At 34.4% G+C, this 16,901-nt stretch overlaps 5 protein-coding genes across 7 annotated transcripts in view; 2 read left to right on the top strand and 3 right to left on the bottom strand.

Annotated features, from left to right (window-relative positions):
• The window catches only part of LOC116768942 (E3 ubiquitin-protein ligase RNF19B-like), a 31,118-nt gene extending 29,502 nt beyond the window's left edge, over nucleotides 1-1,616 (top strand). For both annotated transcript variants that reach the window (XM_032659870.2, XM_061528759.1), the window contains exons 6-8: nucleotides 152-386; nucleotides 628-820; nucleotides 994-1,616. In XM_032659870.2, coding sequence (XP_032515761.1) covers nucleotides 152-386; nucleotides 628-820; nucleotides 994-1,307 — 742 coding nt within the window. In that variant the 3' untranslated portion in view covers nucleotides 1,308-1,616. The remainder of the gene's footprint in view (nucleotides 1-151; nucleotides 387-627; nucleotides 821-993) is intronic.
• Nucleotides 1,617-2,877: 1,261 nt separating this feature from the next.
• LOC116769080 (E3 ubiquitin-protein ligase RNFT2) lies at nucleotides 2,878-8,187 on the bottom strand. 2 transcript variants are annotated; one of them, XM_061528929.1, is made up of 6 exons: nucleotides 7,874-8,187; nucleotides 7,250-7,489; nucleotides 6,703-6,857; nucleotides 6,248-6,518; nucleotides 4,997-5,212; nucleotides 2,878-4,782 (listed from the first exon to the last, which is right to left on the bottom strand). In XM_061528929.1, the coding sequence occupies exons 1-6, from the start codon at nucleotides 8,072-8,074 to the stop codon at nucleotides 4,549-4,551; spliced, it is 1,317 nt and encodes a 438-aa protein (XP_061384913.1). In that variant the 5' UTR covers nucleotides 8,075-8,187; the 3' UTR covers nucleotides 2,878-4,548. The 2 variants fall into 2 exon arrangements, with proteins under 2 accessions (XP_061384913.1, XP_032515952.2); XM_032660061.2 differs by having other exon boundaries at nucleotides 7,157-7,489; nucleotides 7,874-8,186.
• Nucleotides 8,188-8,610: 423 nt separating this feature from the next.
• LOC116769073 (uncharacterized) lies at nucleotides 8,611-11,241 on the bottom strand. The gene is made up of 3 exons (XM_032660052.2): nucleotides 10,735-11,241; nucleotides 10,190-10,472; nucleotides 8,611-9,783 (listed from the first exon to the last, which is right to left on the bottom strand). The coding sequence occupies exons 1-3, from the start codon at nucleotides 10,897-10,899 to the stop codon at nucleotides 8,990-8,992; spliced, it is 1,242 nt and encodes a 413-aa protein (XP_032515943.1). The 5' UTR covers nucleotides 10,900-11,241; the 3' UTR covers nucleotides 8,611-8,989.
• An 834-nt stretch (nucleotides 11,242-12,075) lies between these two features.
• On the top strand, nucleotides 12,076-13,305 carry LOC116769232 (ADP-ribosylation factor-like protein 6-interacting protein 4). The gene is made up of 3 exons (XM_032660273.2): nucleotides 12,076-12,460; nucleotides 12,560-12,665; nucleotides 12,963-13,305. The coding sequence occupies exons 1-3, from the start codon at nucleotides 12,202-12,204 to the stop codon at nucleotides 13,096-13,098; spliced, it is 501 nt and encodes a 166-aa protein (XP_032516164.1). The 5' UTR covers nucleotides 12,076-12,201; the 3' UTR covers nucleotides 13,099-13,305.
• Nucleotides 13,302-16,439, bottom strand: LOC116769234 (thioredoxin domain-containing protein 5 homolog). Its single transcript, XM_032660275.2, has 8 exons — nucleotides 16,153-16,439; nucleotides 15,941-16,077; nucleotides 15,737-15,861; nucleotides 15,522-15,656; nucleotides 15,292-15,447; nucleotides 15,028-15,218; nucleotides 14,833-14,959; nucleotides 13,302-14,672 (listed from the first exon to the last, which is right to left on the bottom strand). The coding sequence occupies exons 1-8, from the start codon at nucleotides 16,302-16,304 to the stop codon at nucleotides 14,112-14,114; spliced, it is 1,584 nt and encodes a 527-aa protein (XP_032516166.2). The 5' UTR covers nucleotides 16,305-16,439; the 3' UTR covers nucleotides 13,302-14,111.
• Nucleotides 16,440-16,901: the final 462 nt, after the last annotated feature.

Below are 16,901 nucleotides of genomic sequence, written 5' to 3'. Positions count from 1 at the left end.
TTGTTATCATCGACGGCTGTCTGTTGAATGTTCAACTAAATAATGTTAATTTAATATGTTGTTAAAAACGCTTTGAGTTTTAGCATCTCGTTTGCTAGCAATAGAATGCTATTGTCTATCATGATATTGATCATATGAATTGTGAATCCAGCCCCAGCGGTTGTACGTTCTGGGGCAAGAAGCCGTGGTCGAGGAAGAAGAAGCTGTTGTGGCAGCTGGGGACCCTGGCGGGGGCTCCGCTGGGTATAGCGGTGGTGGCGGGCGTAGCTCTGCCTGCTCTACTGGTGGGTCTGCCGCTGTGGGCTGGGCGGAGGGCCCACAGGAGACTCAGGAAGGCCAGGCCCGCGAGACGCAGGGCCGCAGTCGCCGCCGCCGTTGCTGCTGCGGTATGAAACCTATCTACGAAATTAATCACTAAACTTAGTAACGAATACAGTATTTTTTAAATTTAAGTCCCATAATAGATCGTAAATATTCGTAAGAGTTGAATATTAACTTTTTGTCCGTTAGGAAAAAATTGTAGACTATATGACTACCCTACTAATTGTTAGGAAGGCGGTATAATTTTCAATCCATATTAATCCACACGATCTTTGTCTCACACTGTATAAGGCATGTTATCAACAGCTGATAGTCTCTCCCCTGGTGGCGGGGCTGGCGGTCGGGATTGGAGTCCCCATCCTGTTGTTCTACGTGTACGGCGTGGTGCCGGTTTCCCTGTGCCGCGCGGGAGGATGCGCCGGCGGGGGCGAAGCGCCCGAGCGGCCCGAGCAAGCCATCGACCTGGACGCCACCTCCAGGAGACTGGAGCCCAGCATCGGTGAGGATATCTGATGATTTAGACTCGACAGACAATAATGTATTACGTTTATATGTATTATGAATGTTCCCTTACAATAATGACGTCAGCCTGTCACAGACGGAACTCAGCCGCGGCTACGTTTTATTTTCATAAGTTCAATCCTCCTCAAGGCGTATCGTGTGTCGTTGCAGGTGACGCGTCTCTGTCAGCGGGCTCGGCACAGGCCGAGGCTCGGGCGGCGTCTCTGGCGGGGCTGGCGGGGTCGCTGGGGGGTCAGGACGCCGCCTCGCCCGCCGCGCACCGCCTCGAGGTCACCGTGGACGTGTTCAGAGCCTTCGCCTCGGACACCGCGAGCGCCGCCAGCTGGCCGGACGACCTGCCCTCGACCTCCATCAGCTCGGCGGCGCGGCTCCGCAACCTGTTCCTGTACGGAGCGCCCCAGCCCCCTCCGGACCCCGAGGCGGGCGGGGTCGAGCCGCGCCCGGACACTCCACCGACATCCTAACACGGAACCTCCCCGAGAGGAACGCCTCCTTTGCTCCCTGATCGGTTCCGGTGAAGCTTGTGACGTCACGCCGCCGACGACTTAACTAGTTGTAAGCCCCCGCCCCGGGCCCGGCCGCCCCTCGATAGATGCTTCGCGTCTCATATGCAGCGTTACTCTATCAGATATTTGTGATACTTCGATTAATGGATACTTGTAATGATCTAAATTATTTAATTTTTTCACGTTTGTAGGCGAAAGTTAATTGTAAGCGATGATATGTTATGTGAATTATAAATCGTAAACTATTATTAAAATGTGTTTAAGCATTATAGTTGTTTTATTTTTCCGACACGTTGTGATGCGATAATGAGATCGGGCCTGACACGGCCGCTGGAACAGGTTTAACAGAAAATTCTTCACTTTCGTAATTAGTACGATTAAAAATACGGCGGCCGTCCGACGAGTTCTCGACCTTACCGCCTGATGGCGACACCATCGGAGGAGTAATTAACTAGCCTGCAGGACATCTTCCTTAGCCGCTACTAATAAAAATACATGAGATTTTTGCAAATAGTTATATTTTCTTGCTTTTACATTCCATGGTGAAATTGGGAACCTTTTTAATAAAATTGCAATTACGGTCAGTTCTAGAATTCTTTTTTTAAATCCAAAAGCGTTGGAATGCTATATGCGATGATTGCTCTTCAATGGCGATCGTAAAAAATTTGTTTAACGAGTACCCACACGGTTTCCGAGGAGCCACGAAGAATCGGCCCAAAAACAGCCACCGAATAAGATAACATGTCAAAATACCGAGACCTCGTGCTTACAGACCGCCGATTGAAATCGAAAATCCAATTAACTTAGTTTTCGATTCCTGATCGTCCAAGCATCGTGTATTCCTTGGTACGCAGCAGCCAAAACCGTCCCATTTAATAAAAAGTATTTGTAATAAAGAAGTATAAATTAAAAATTTTACGAGCGAGGGGATTCTTGTGGAACGGAGGCCAAGACCCTAGTCCTTTAAAAAGCTTTCGAGTCTGGGCGTTCAGTACCGATGACGATGGACGTGTTTCCGATTTGAAGCAAAGATAATCTTTACTCAAAATTATACTTATTTATTGCTAACAAATTCTTACCGTGAATGTCAAGAATTGCATAGAAGAGATTCTACCACTGCGGCTCCTAAGAGCGACCAATATAGAAAGAATGCAGTACGATTATTCTTGGACTTTTATATAGTAAATTCTGTATTACAGATGTGGGTACTTGAACAAGCATATCACCTGAAATATTACTAAAATTATTAACATCGGTGAAGTGGGTAATTGGAAAACAATTATAATGAACGAATACACGAAAAGGAATATTTTCGATACGACAAGCCTCGGCGGACAACAAAATTTTTAAATTTCTATTTAATACAAGAAGCTTGGCACATTTATTCCAAACAGCTAAATTCCTAAGGATGTTCAGAAACTATAAGACTCCAACGATTAAATTTTTTTGAGAATATGTCCAAAATTCCATTCTACTACACCCTTCAATTGAACAAATATTCAAATTCAATCCAAATAAAAATAACCAAAATTTATTATCACTTTAATTCATTCAACATATAATATATAATTTACATTCTTTTTAACATTATACAAATACAGTTATTTGGGAATCAATATATAAATGCAATCTAGAATCTATTCAATGTTTGAATGTAAAAGATAAACGGAATCATATTCATTTAAAAATAAATGTAACGATAAAAATAATTCTATACAAATGAACAGCATCAATCGATTTGTATTTAGAGAACATTTCTGTCATTATGACTTCTTAACACATTTATTCTGAATTAATAAAAACTAGTGAGCACAGCAAGCTATGGAGATAAGTATATAGATTCAATGGATATCTGTTTGGCAATACTTTAAGTCTTAAATGTACAATAGATTAGAATAATTCTCTACACTAGATTGTCCTTACAATATCTACGTACTGATATTTAAAAAAAATAACTTAATTAATATTGAAACTATCGGTCTCAAGTTAAAGTTAACTCGCACTGGCAACTCTCGGTTATTTATATTACATTAAGCAACATCAAGACCAGTTAATAACAATTTCAAAAACATTATTTACATTTTAACATAAAATATAATTTCCTAAATAACAATTATCCTCTTTATTGTTTATTAACAATAACATTTTTTTACGAATAAAATACGATGTCCATAAAAATAAATGAAAAAAAAATAGTCTTTATATTATTAAATTTTAATGTGTGATTTAAAAATGATCATTGATAAGTTACGAAACCGATAGAGTTACAGAAAAAAAAATTACAAGGAACGTAATTTATTTTTTAATCAAAATTTAACTGACATTTGTTAATGTGAACTGATATATACATATATATAACACATGATGGGATTTAATATTCTATATTTATACCTACAAAACATTTAATATAACTGTTTTATAAAACACAATATCAAACACATAAAAAATAAACGTGACAGCATTTTATTAAAATAATTTTTTTATGCATGGGAATTGCAATATTATTTACAATCGTAAATTAATTCTTAACCAAAATTTAAAAAAATACTATACAATATACATATCTCATTATACATTAAATGCGCATACCATTTGTTATGGAGCTAAGGAATAAGTCGAAAGGCTGGAATGAGGCATGTCTTTTGGCGAGATGATATGAAATAGAAGTCGATCAAGACGATCAAAACCAAAAAAATATATTTTTTAAGTAACTGTAAGTGTTTAATACGCTATATTTTAATTTTATTTTAATAAAGATTAAATTGCTATTAGTTAGTATTGCGCAATCGGTTAACACAACATTAAACTATGACTCCGTCTCCGACGATGACATATGTCAAATGCATATGTGTCAAATTATATAATTACCATTTAAAAAAATATTTCTCTGCTTTTTACCGAATTATTATTAAAAATTTACAATTTAATTCTGCCAAGCCAAAATTACAGCAAGATAATTATATGAAAATCCAGACAAAACTTGTACATAACATTTCATTTTCAATTTTATGTATTTGTATGAGACATTATATGTGATTTATATCTTAATAGGCTGTATTGAATTCGCTATAAAGTTGCCGTCGGCAAAACTAAACAGATTAACCTCAGCTTCATGGTTGCCAGGTTATTTCTCACTACTTTGAAAACCGAATGTTATTCCAGTTTTTGGCAGATGCTATTATATACCTTAAATAACGTATTAACAGAGCTGGAAATCGTATGTGGTTGAACCGTCTCTCCAAGTCGGTTCGTCGGCGACCTTGGCACGGCACAACGGGCAAGTGTGCTCGCGATCCAACCACGCGGAGATGCAAAGCTCGCAGAAGATATGGCTGCAGGTCAACCTGACTGGTGTGGTGTAGTCGTCGTGGCAGATTGGACAGGAATCACCAGCGGCAACCATCTGCTCGCAAGTTGGCTTCGTGCCCAGACTCTGAACAATAACACATTGAAAAGAACAAACTAATATAATATAAACAACACAAAAATATCTAGTCTTTATTAGACTTGGTGCGAAGGACGTCGATTTCGTTGCACTTCTTATATATTCAGCTAAAGAATTCCTGTAATCGTTCCTTAAGACAATGAAAATATGAATCGATAGTTAAATCTAACAATTTCATTAATGGAATAGAATCTAAACTCACGACGCTCTGCAGCAAGGTCCAAGTGGCATTTTTCACCAGCCTCAGCCTCAGCAGTAACTCCACAACCTTGGAGATAACGTACAGCGCTGTGAGGAACATCCCCACCATACGCTCGGAGCCCTCGTAGGACTGCATCAGGTAGAAGATCCACGGCTGGATGGTTATTATGGAGCGGTACAGTTGAGACACCACCTCCGTGAACAAATACACTTTACCCTGCAATAAAGGTTCTTTATGAAAATTTTAAATTATTATGTATGATGTGATAACTAGTTCAGTTTTAACTATTATCTGTTTAAAACGCGGGTAGAGTTTTTTTTTGTAAGGAATTGCATTACATTTCGCATTTTAACTTTTTTTTTGTATGTATGTCTGTCGTCTTGGGGGGTGGGGGAGAGGGGGCAGTAATTAATCTTGTTTGTGCTGATGCAGTGCTTTCATGAACGTGTATGTTATTTATTCCTGCATGTAAAATAGTTTCGATAGCTTCGGTTGTCAATTCTAGATAACTCTTTGGTAGTTCTCAGCAACTATCTTTCGAGAAGAAATAATTTACCAAATGTTCACCTCACTCCAAGACCAGCACTACAAGAAAATCCACAGTATATGCAGTGTATAGTAACAATTCTGTACCAGGTTCATAGCTCGATGAGTTACTCCTATATAGTATATAGTTCTCATAGAAAATTAATATAGTTCCACTTCTTGACACAAACTATCGACGTACCAGTATCCCGGTATTTTAAGCGACCACTGACCAGGTACATCACTATTTAAAACAAACACCAAACTACTCTCTTCACCTTTGTTTCAAGACACAACCCGTCCGTGTATGTCTATTTGCTTATTTTCTAGCGACACACATTTTTCATCCTTGTTTCGTTATTGCAAATTTTATTCTTTAACTAACTTTCCAATTTCTTTACTTCAAGAAACGGTAATGTGAAGCAAATTGTGTAAAAATAAAAATATTTTCAAAATTTAAAATACGGGAAAATATTAACACTTTCGTTACTTGATTTTCTCTCACGCAACATGTGACTTTTAAAACGACATCGAAGTTTACATAGAAGCAAGCATTGCAAGCGCTTACATAGAATTGAAAAATGTATTACGTGACACCAAGCCGAAGGGGATTGAAAAATCTTGAAATATACGAAGTATACAAACTATCTCAATCGGGTCGAAAATTTTTTCTTATCTGTGACATCAATTAAATCACTAAATTAAAAAAAATACCAGTAAACTTACCCTCTTCTGGAACGGTAATATGAAAGCTGGCAACATTGTGATCAGGATCTTTATGTTGACCGTTATAATCTTAACAATGAGATCCGTTAATATGACAAGCCATAGCAGTTCCCAAACTGTGATCGGCTCCGTATAAACAGGAAACATCACCACATTTTCCAATAGCTTCCCATGACCGCACAGGAAGTGGACGATTAGTATAGAACTCGTAGCAAATACAAATTCACTAAATAATGCTAGTAAGCTCCTATTCATCTGCTTCCCATTTTCTCTGAAACAATTTATTTTAAGGATTATTTAACTTATAGTGTTATATCACATACTAACAATAATTCAAATCCGGCAAAGTTCCTCTACATATAACAATAGTCTATGTTCTGTGTTTAACTATGATTAAGAAAAGGCATTTATGTGATCTTTCTTGCCTTAATTTTGTCTATAGTATGTAAACCCACCTCTTAACCAAGCCATTTCCGTGTGAGAATGTGCATAATAATACCACAAATGTGAATATACCCTCACGACTGTCGTACATGTATTTAATGTATAGAATTATATAGAACGGAGCATAACGCAACAACAGGTTCAAAGTGGCTCTAACATCAACTACCTGGAAATAATAATGTATATATTCTATTAGACATGATTTTTTATACAAAATATTATCAGTATAAGGTGCAAAGTTCACAGATATGTGGTACGAAAATATATATGTATAGCATTTTATAACATTTTGACCATTTATTAGATATATATTGTAAATATCAGTTGAGTGAAAATTTATCTTAACACATAACAGAATAAAACATACATTGCTGTATATAAGAGAATAAAACATATATCTGTGATAGCTAAAATAAAATAACTTAATTGTAAGTAATGCATAGTAGAAGTGTAAATAGTTCCGACCTGCTGGGTTCCGTCTTCACTCTGACTATCGTTATCTGCATTGTCATTAATATTATTATTGTTTGAGGGATTCACCGATACATTTATGTCTACCTGATCCTGTGCTCTTTCTGATACATTTGAATCATTTGAAGCACTATTGCTCATCCCGTGATTCTGATGTCTCGGTGACATGGGAAGTCCTCTATCTGTTACAATGTATGTTTGAGCCGTAGAGCCAAGATTTACATGGGCTATAGAACTCTGTGGTCTTTGCGTCACCTCCCCGGATTGGTGGATGCCCAGTGAATTCCTCGGTAACCACGTTGGTAGAGAAAGTCTTGAATTGTTGCCCTAAAGAATATGTGTTATGTTTATAATATAATATCTCATTGAAGTTAGAATTAAAATTAAAAGTTTTAAATATAGGACCATTAAAATTTGTAAAAAAATAATAATTCAGCAAATATATTAATGATAAATCAGACTGATGGTTGATATTTGACTATGCCCCTCTCAAGGTCTTTCTACCATATCCACTTAAGGTTTATCAAATTATGATTCCATAGCTTCTATTAAACAAATATTCTAAAAACACATTGAAGATATATTATAAACGTCAACTGATACAAATTACATATTATATTTCTTTTACATATATAATTAAAATAAAAACAATTTAATTTCATCATTATTGCTTAAATTCTTTGTTGCGTCACACCACAAAAACAAACTTACCATTCTTGCATGTTCTACTAACGGTCTTATTTCCCTGAAAACACTATTAAGTCTGTCTCCGAGGCCTAAATTACTTCTATTTGCGACCATTGGTCTGGATGGAGGGTCCGTTCTATGGAGTGCATTATTAAGATTACTATTTTCCACTGAATCAGGGTTCTCATCCTCTATATTAAGAGTTACTTGACTCGGCTGAGCCATTGTACCACCAAAACTCGTATTACTTATAATAGTATTACTCCCATTTCAGTATAAATAAAAGAAATATATCGAAGGTCAATACTCAATTATGAAATTTGACATTAACATCTGTGTGACAGATTTTGACATTTAAACGACTGATTACAGTGTTTTTAGATTTGCAACCCTAATATCATTTAAATTTGTACAAAACACAGTATAGTATATTTTATATGGATACTTATACGGTTGTTTTATATATTTAATATATTTTATACTTGTTAGTGAAATGTATCTTTCATTTGTAGTATTCCATGTTTTAGGAATTGTAAATTCCACCGATTATATATATATGTATATAAAATAGTTAAAGTGTATCTCTTTATTATTTGAAAAATAAATTAAGTCACAATAATTTTTTATCAATTCAGCTGTCTGGTGGTCAATATCTTCTATCGAAATACTTTCAATGTCACATAGTAACATAATTTTCTTTATAATAAATAATAAAAGATAAAGTCTATTTGGGATATATTTTGTTATAATAAAACAGCATGTTGATACCAATAATAATTCAATTTATTTTGATCAAATAATAGTCAATAGACCGAAATGAATGTCGTATTCGATTAATACAATGAGCAAAAGTATACTTACAATAATATTTACCACTCTGTCGTAGATCTTAGACATGATTTAATTAAGTAAATTCAGTCTTTGATTAAGCATCGCTCCATATCTTGATGTGGTCGCGAGCATATCATGCGAAATCACTGATGTCACAAAATAACTTATACAAATAATTGGCAATCTCGAATACATCGACGTTATTTGTGCTTCAATTAAAATGATTAACTACGCTTCTGTTTTGGACTTAATAAACGATTAATTTGAAATAATTATTAAGATCATTATGGTTGGCACTTATTATCATTCTCACGCGTCTGTGTCAGCTTTGAGTGCAAGGATTCCCTGTGCGTGTAGATCGCGAACAGCTTCGAGTAACCGTCTTTCAGCTCGAGGTTCCCCCAAAGCTACATCAACGCTCCCAGCGCATAACAGTAAAGCACGCAATGCCGCCCTGGGCCAGTCGGGTTTTAATCCTTTTCTTACCACAGCACCAGCTGAAGTGACTCCCAATCTAGCACACTCCGCTTCTAATTTGTTGCCATAATCCTCTATCAAAGTATCTCCATAGGCTCTCCTCATTTCTGGAGTGAGAGACGATAGCAGCAGGAGTGCGACATCATCCATGGGCCTCCCGAGAGATACCATTTGCCAGTCCAGAGCAATACATTCACTTTCACCATTAATCTCCCTAAACAACAGGTTGCCACTCCAAAAATCGGCGTGGGCTAATGGTGCCGGTTCAGCTGGTCGTAGTAATGTTTCCAATAGAGAGGGTGCTCGCGCACTTAAAGCTGATACCGCTGCTGCTTCTTCGATACAATCCGTCCGTCCTCTTAGGAACGCTTCAAGTTGGGGCAAGCCCCGTCTCACTAGTCTTAAGTAGCCGGCAGCAGCTCTTTCGCACGGGAAGAGAAAGTCGAATCTTTGATCCAGTGGGCCTTCCCTCTCTCGTAGCGCCAGTGATAGTGCGTGGAGTCGTGCTGCAGCGTTCAGAGCCGAGCGAGCGCGTTCCACCGTCAAGCCCTCTGCGAAATCAGCCGATTCGAAGCCAACAGCTGTCACATCTTCCAAAACCAGTTCGCTGTCACCGCCGATTTCATCTAATATTAATAATAATTTATAAAATATTAACAACGATAGAATAAATGATTTTAGAACAACGTTTACTTTGTCAACGATTTGATATTTCGAAAATGCTATTTTGTTATCAAAAACATGACGTTGTAGACAGCTTTAGTACGTCATTATTCCAAGAAGCGAGTACGTGAGACCTTAATTCTTAATAATTCGTTAGTCTATTATTAGTATCGTAGTGTTGACTCATGGAGCAACGTACTAAAAAAGACAAGAACATAAAAGTCGTCTAACGTTAATATTATTTCCATATTTGGTGTAATTGGATAAATTAATGTTTAAATTTGCCAAATTGTTGTTCAGATTGAAATATTGAAAATACATTTTATATATATCTATATATAATAATTACCAATATAAAAATCTTTATACCTGGCAATCGAGCTTTGATACATTTGGGTACAGGCAGGCCTTGTCCTGGCCCTAGGGCATCTTCTGCCAATTTATTAAGTGCTGGTGCCAGTTCAGTATAAAATAGAATCTCTCTTGTGTCGAACTGAGCTTCTGCAACAAAAAGCCTGCCGAATGGGTCTCTTGGTGGCAGCTTCACTACTAGCGGTAAACACTGACTTTCACCGTCGCTGTCGTATCGAACAGTAACAGCTAGTACCCGGCTCAGAGCTCCGGCGACTCCAGCCTGAGACTCAACACGGATCTATAAAATATGCAGTTTCTAACATTAATCGTCATCATAATACTTTCATCTTGTTTACAATTAAATTTTTCTGAAGAATATATATCTATCCAATTATACCCTTAGAAGAGAGTAAACAAAGTAAATATTTCAATGTAGCTACGAGCTATTATAATTAACTGTGTATAATAAATAACTTTTGATAAAATTTGGAAATCTTAAAAAAAAAATGGGTAATTTCAAAGTTACCCATTATTTTGTGTATTTTTTATTTAGAATTCACCTCGTGAGGGTTGGCCACGCCCGATGCTAGAAGCAACTCTCTCGCCCATTCCTCGGTTAGGGCTGCGTCGGGATCACCCTCGGGAACCTGGTCGCAGTCCGAATCTTCGCTGCCACTGCTGGGGGCCTCAGAGACCGCAGTGCTATCCGGCCCCCCCGCTTGCATTTTATATAAAACACACACTCCCGTCTTTAATATTTATAACACGTGCATATTAAGTCGTTAACAGATTGTCGGAAATATATTTTATTAGCGCGAAGTTTTCTATCACTGATATATGGTGTAAGGTTGGGTGGAAATGTAATATGTGGGACTGTATTTTGCGCATGCGCCTTGTCCCCGTCAATTATTCATCGGGAGTCCCGTGCTACTGCCTTGTCATTCGGCGCAGCCCTCTCAAAAGCGAAATTGGGAACACTTTACATTGATATATATATATGCTATCCACCTATACCTCGACCTATTCATTTATCGCTTTCGATTTTACATGTTGTCTATTCAGTTGACATAGTCTAGTGTATGCGTCGTATCTTATAGGTTTCGATTAACCAAACGTAAAAATAATATTTCGCTTATACCTTAGAAGTATAAGTACGATAAAAATATATATTTAACAATTTTATATCGTTTTTTTGTATTAAAGTATTACTGTCATTCTAAGTATATAAAAGCAAACAGCATTTAATTTTTCTATGATATTGTTAAGTACGAAATTAAGTTTTCTTTATCATTATCAAAGTAGTTTTTTATTAAGATTTGACATATTATAGGTTCGTAAATTTAAATTTACTAACTTCGCTGTATAAATTGTAAAGATAAAGTAAGTTTGGAAATTTTTTCAAAAATTCTTTTATAACTTTCAGTAAAAACGTTATCAAGTTATCATTATCAAACGTTATCAACCGAATTTAAAATTATATTATAACAATTCGTCTAATTCGAGATGTTCGATCCGTTTTTTTTTTAACCGAGTTGCTACTTTTAATGGAATTTATTACATGTTTTTGGATATCGGTTAAGATAAGAAAAATAATATTAACAAAATAATTCAATATTCTATGATTAAGATGAAAAAAACCTATAAACCATTTCTATTACTGTATAAATACATAAAAAATAATATAATTATATTTACAAAGAGAGGAATAAATATAAATTTTCTTTATCGTTCTTCTATTATAGTTATGAAACATAAAAAAATATTTTATATATATAAAAAAATATATATATATTTTGGTATGAAAAAAATCTAAATATAATAATTAGTAGGGAGTATTTTTTTAAATTAACATTTTAATAATATGAGCGTAGACTTTATTTCCTTTTCTCGTTTCACAACCAATTTATGACATGTGAAGTATTGTTTTGACACCATTGATTATATTTTTGTCGTCTTTTTAAAATAAATTAAAGAGGTCAAAGATTATGGGTCTTAATTTCAAAATAGCTTAAAAGTGATTTTAAATAATGGGTAAAGAAAAAGCTAAAAAACGTCGACACTCCACATCCGAAAGCTCTAGCTCAAGTAGTTCCTCAGATTCCAGCCGGGAAAAGAAAAAATTACGGAAATTAAAAAAGAAATTGAAAAAGGAACAGAAAAAAACGGAGAAATTGTTAAAGAAAAAGCTCAAAGAGGAAAAAAAGAAACTGAAGCGCAAGCAGTCTGAAGAAAGAAGCCAAAATCAGGAGAAAACGAAAGATGAAGCGTCATCAGACATCCCCCTAGGTAGTTTTATATATTTAATTTTATGTACCAACAGTCGTATATAATAATGCATATATTCCCTTAATATTTATGAGTTACTGATTACATATTCTATGTCAGAGCTAATGGAGAAGTCCAAAGCAATGGCACCAATGACTAAGGAAGAGTGGGAGAAACGACAGAGTGTCATTCGAAGGGTACAAGATGAGGAGACTGGAAGATACAGGTTATCCTATCATTCTGATATAAAAACTAATGTTTTAAGGAAGGTCAAAATGCTATTAGGTATTCTGCGACACAAAGGTTTTACTCAAAAGGCTTTTAAATATATACAGACTTATGATATATTTTTTATCTCATGAGTTAATGGTCCAGTACTGATATAACATAATACAGCTTTTCTGTTTCTATTGTAAATATAATCGTTAATTTTTAAAAAGTCACTTTTTATTCACTTTAAAGTCACAGCTTAAAATATACTTTTAGATCCGATTACTGTGCCTCAGTGGGATATTGTTTTCAGGTTAATAAAAGGTGATGGCGAGGTGATAGAAGAGATAGTTTCAAGAGACCGACACAAAGAGATTAATCGTCAAGCTACAATGGCCGATGGCAATTTCTTTCAGTTACAAACTGGTCAAAAGAGAGATATAAAGTAGAATTCTGTCTAATTTTATGACTGTTATTTATTTTTTGTAAATATATTTTGATTTGAACAGGTGAGTCATGATCGAATAGATTAGTTGTCTAGCAGCACTTTAATTAGGAATTATTGTGCGAAATATTGTCGTAAATGTGACTAACCCCATACAACCTATTGTCAATCAGTTCGTAGGAGCTGTTCATACAATAAAAACATAAGAAAATTTGGGTTTATTTTATTTGGATAACCGTTTTCTATACTAAATTCCACAAATTTTTTTTATTGTCATATAGACCTTTTGAATTTTAAATATATTATTATAGTAATACTACATTATTGATAAAATTATTAATTTATTCAATAAATAGAAGTAAGATTAAAACAGACATATTCATCTGTGTCAACAATGTTTTGAAATAGTCGCCGCAGTAATTCTACGTAAAATAGATTGTCTTCCAAATATTTTGATAAGTACAGCATGTGGAATGCTTCCTTTCTTTTTATCTTTATCTTTTCTCCTTCAATATTTTCCTTTGGCTCATCAGTTTGACTACTGCAGTCTATTTTTGTCTGGAATACCGTGTGACTAGTTCGTTACAACCTAATATACTTTCTTATTTAGGACAATGTTCACATTTCACTCATGTGAACCTTGGAATTTATATATCTTTTCGTTCAAACCTCCGAGAAGCTTCGGCTTAACACATAATATAAATAACATACATATGTATTCATGAAAGACATGTCCATTAACTTATATGTCCTATTACATTCACAAATCTTTCTCAAAATTAATTCATACATGCAATTTTCACCATCTATTAAAATTTTTCGACCTTAGTTATTTTTATTCAACCTAATTCTGCCTGCCGGAGATGCAACTGTAGCAAGGGATATATTAATTTTATAACGTCTAAACGATATACAAATGAATTCTATCTTAAGGTTTTTGTAAATGTATTTAACATTGACAAGATAAGACATTACTATTTACATACATATAAATGGAAGGTTTAAATGATTTGTGACTTATAGCTCATCTTTATTTGGCAAAGGTTTTTCGGTTGACTCATTATTTTCATTGTCCAAATTTTCATTTTCCTTATTTTCAGTTTCCTTATTTTCATTTCCCTTATTTTCAGTTTCCTTATTTTCATTTCCCTTATTTTCAGTTTCCTTATTTTCATTTCCCTTATTTTCATTTCCTTTATTTTCATCTCCCTTATTTTCATTTTCCTTATTATCATCTCCCTTATTTTCATTTCCCTTACTTTCATTTCCCTTATTTTCATCTCCCTTATTTTCATTTTCCTTATTTTCATTTCCCTTATTTTCATTTCCCTTATTTTCAATTCCCTTATTTTCATTTCCTTTATTTTCATCTCCCTTATTTTCATTTCCCTTATTTTCATTTCCCTTATTTTCATCTCCCTTATTTTCATTTTCCTTATTTTCATTTTCCTCTAACGTTTTGTTATCATGCAGGTGTTCATTGACCAGAGTTATCAGACTTTCCAGAGGTTTGCTGCCATGTTCTACATTTACTATGTTTTTGTTCTTGTATAGAATCAGTGTTGGCAAGCCATTTATCTAAAAAAAGACGAAAAGTTAGTTAATTTAAAAAATATATATATATATGCGGGTGTATCATTTATTTGACTATATTTTTTGTAAATAGAGGTTTCAATAAAATATATGACATGTTTTATTATATATGACACAAACAATAATAATATTATTTAATAATCACCTTTTCAACTTCACAGATTGTTTTGGACTGAGCACAGTCTATATCAGCTATGATAACTCTGCTTTCATTTTGAAACCGTTCACCCAGCTTCAGCCACAGGGGGCTTAATTGCATGCAATGGGCACACCTACAAAAATCTTAATTCAATCATCATATTAAAAAAAAGTATTGCCATAATGTAACACAATATAATACCATGGAGCAAAATAGTTAACATAAACCAATTCGTTTTCCAAAAAGGTTTCAAATGTTTCCTCCGATATCCTGGCCACTGGTAAAGCTTTCTTTTTCTTGACAAATTTCTCTGGATCATGATTTTCGGTCAGCAACATCTTTTTTACATACTCTTGGAGTTGAGGTAATGTTTTCATATCGGTTTGTCCCATCTGGAACCATTATTAAACATCAATGTATATTATTGTATATTCTTAATACGAGACCAACATAACCTTTACATACAATCCTTCCGTTAACAATCCACAGTAGAAGCGGATACTGTTTTATGTCAAAGTTCTGACAGGTTATTTCATTGTGGTAACAATTAATCCTTCCAATCTGTAGGTATTCATTATTTTCATATATCTTCGCCATCTCTGCCCAGACGATTGCCAATTTCTTAAATTATAAATGCAAAGCTTACAATTGTATTTGATCGTCCGTTTTTCTGTACAGAAATATAATGGAGTTACCTGGGATGCTGTACACCACGGAACATAGAACAATACAAAATGCTGCCCCTTTGACACAAATTTCTCTATATTGTAATCATCCAAAGAAGCCATACCGCTATATATCTCCACATTAGGCAATGGCCTCTCTTTTGGCTTATGGAAAAGTATTACAGAATTAGTATACAATATATTTTAATTAAAATGGTCACATATTTGTTCACCTATTATCTTACCTTTGGTTTTTTATTTTTAGTGTACACTGCACTTACGAAAAGAGTGAGAGAAGGTAGGTCTCTTGTGCTTTTGTATTCTACGGGTGTAAATGAATTCTTGTGGTAATACAATAATGTAGGATATCCTGGAAAAATAGGCAATAATGTTAACAAAAGGAAGGATCAGATGTACAGTCTGCATTGGACCTATTTCATAAATAATACCTGTAATATCATTTTCCTTGCATAGTTTTGAATGTTTCATGCAATCTACTTGAGCAATTGCTATGTCATACTTTCTGGAATTTATAAGATTCCCTAATTCTGACCAAATTGGATGAAATTCTTTGCAATGCCGACACCTATAAAGAAATATTCTCATTTAGAAGATTTTTTTAATAGTTACAATTAATAATGTTCAAAAGGGATGTGCAAACCATGGCGTATAGAACATTATAAAATTTCCATCCTTGTTTACGATTTGTTTATAAAATTCATCTGGATCGTATTCAAATACATTTTTATCATCAGGAGTCACATATTGAGGGAATAACAGACAAAAAGTAAACATAAACTTGAACATATTCATGGCGGTTGAATTGTAAGAATATCTGCCTTTTATTAAATATATATAATTTTAGTAACTTTCAGTCTTAACACAATGTTTTACAAATTACAGCAAGTAAAGGTACATAGCAAATATGAAATATATATGCAATTTGATCGATGACGTTAATGATTTTTTATATTATAATGAGAAGGAAGACTGCCATTTAGCTCAGAAACGTTCCGGTCTTTTGGTTCTGTTGTATAAGTATTTTTCTATTTACCTATTTATTTATTAAGCACAGGTAAAAAAGCAATATAATAAAGATAAATAAAACTTTCAAAGCCAAAATATTTTTTGTCACATATACTTATAGTGCACAAAGAGAGAAAAAATGTTTCGCTACACAAAAAGCTTGTAAACTTTATGTCAAATTTATACGGTATTCTATCAAATTATGTTTTTATAATCATAAGAATAATGTAAAAAATGGGGATGATCATGTTTTAATGGTGTATTATTTTATTGTATATTTATTTTTAAACACATTGTTATACCATACTTATCTAATATACTACAGTTATAAAAAATGTTTTTAATATTATTTTTTACTATTACGATATTTCAGGAAAAGCAGTT

The sequence above is a fragment of the Danaus plexippus genome, chromosome 5, assembly GCF_018135715.1.
Source record: "Danaus plexippus chromosome 5, MEX_DaPlex, whole genome shotgun sequence".
In the NCBI taxonomy this organism is placed as follows: domain Eukaryota; kingdom Metazoa; phylum Arthropoda; class Insecta; order Lepidoptera; family Nymphalidae; genus Danaus; species Danaus plexippus.
Note: the sequence above shows the minus strand (reverse complement) of the source record. Positions and strands in the feature narration are given on the sequence as shown.

Bases quoted from the DNA above. Each gene is read 5' to 3' on its own strand.
- LOC116769232 (XM_032660273.2), top strand. From the start codon at position 12,202: ATGGGTAAAGAAAAAGCTAAAAAACGTCGACACTCCACATCCGAAAGC. The intron at 12,461-12,559 runs GTAGTTTTATAT...ATTCTATGTCAG, and splicing joins GTCATCAGACATCCCCCTAG to AGCTAATGGAGAAGTCCAAA. The intron at 12,666-12,962 runs GTTATCCTATCA...TATTGTTTTCAG, and splicing joins GAGGAGACTGGAAGATACAG to GTTAATAAAAGGTGATGGCG.
- LOC116769080 (XM_032660061.2), bottom strand. From the start codon at position 8,074: ATGGCTCAGCCGAGTCAAGTAACTCTTAATATAGAGGATGAGAACCCT. The intron at 6,858-7,156 runs GTCGGAACTATT...TATTATTTCCAG, and splicing joins GTGAAGACGGAACCCAGCAG to GTAGTTGATGTTAGAGCCAC. The intron at 6,519-6,702 runs GTGGGTTTACAT...AAATTGTTTCAG, and splicing joins GGAAATGGCTTGGTTAAGAG to AGAAAATGGGAAGCAGATGA.
- LOC116769234 (XM_032660275.2), bottom strand. From the start codon at position 16,304: ATGAATATGTTCAAGTTTATGTTTACTTTTTGTCTGTTATTCCCTCAA. The intron at 14,960-15,027 runs GTATTATATTGT...AGATTTTTGTAG, and splicing joins GTTAACTATTTTGCTCCATG to GTGTGCCCATTGCATGCAAT. The intron at 14,673-14,832 runs GTGATTATTAAA...GTCTTTTTTTAG, and splicing joins CAATCTGTGAAGTTGAAAAG to ATAAATGGCTTGCCAACACT.
- LOC116769073 (XM_032660052.2), bottom strand. From the start codon at position 10,899: ATGCAAGCGGGGGGGCCGGATAGCACTGCGGTCTCTGAGGCCCCCAGC. The intron at 10,473-10,734 runs GTGAATTCTAAA...CATATTTTATAG, and splicing joins GCGTGGCCAACCCTCACGAG to ATCCGTGTTGAGTCTCAGGC. The intron at 9,784-10,189 runs GTATAAAGATTT...TATTAATATTAG, and splicing joins TATCAAAGCTCGATTGCCAG to ATGAAATCGGCGGTGACAGC.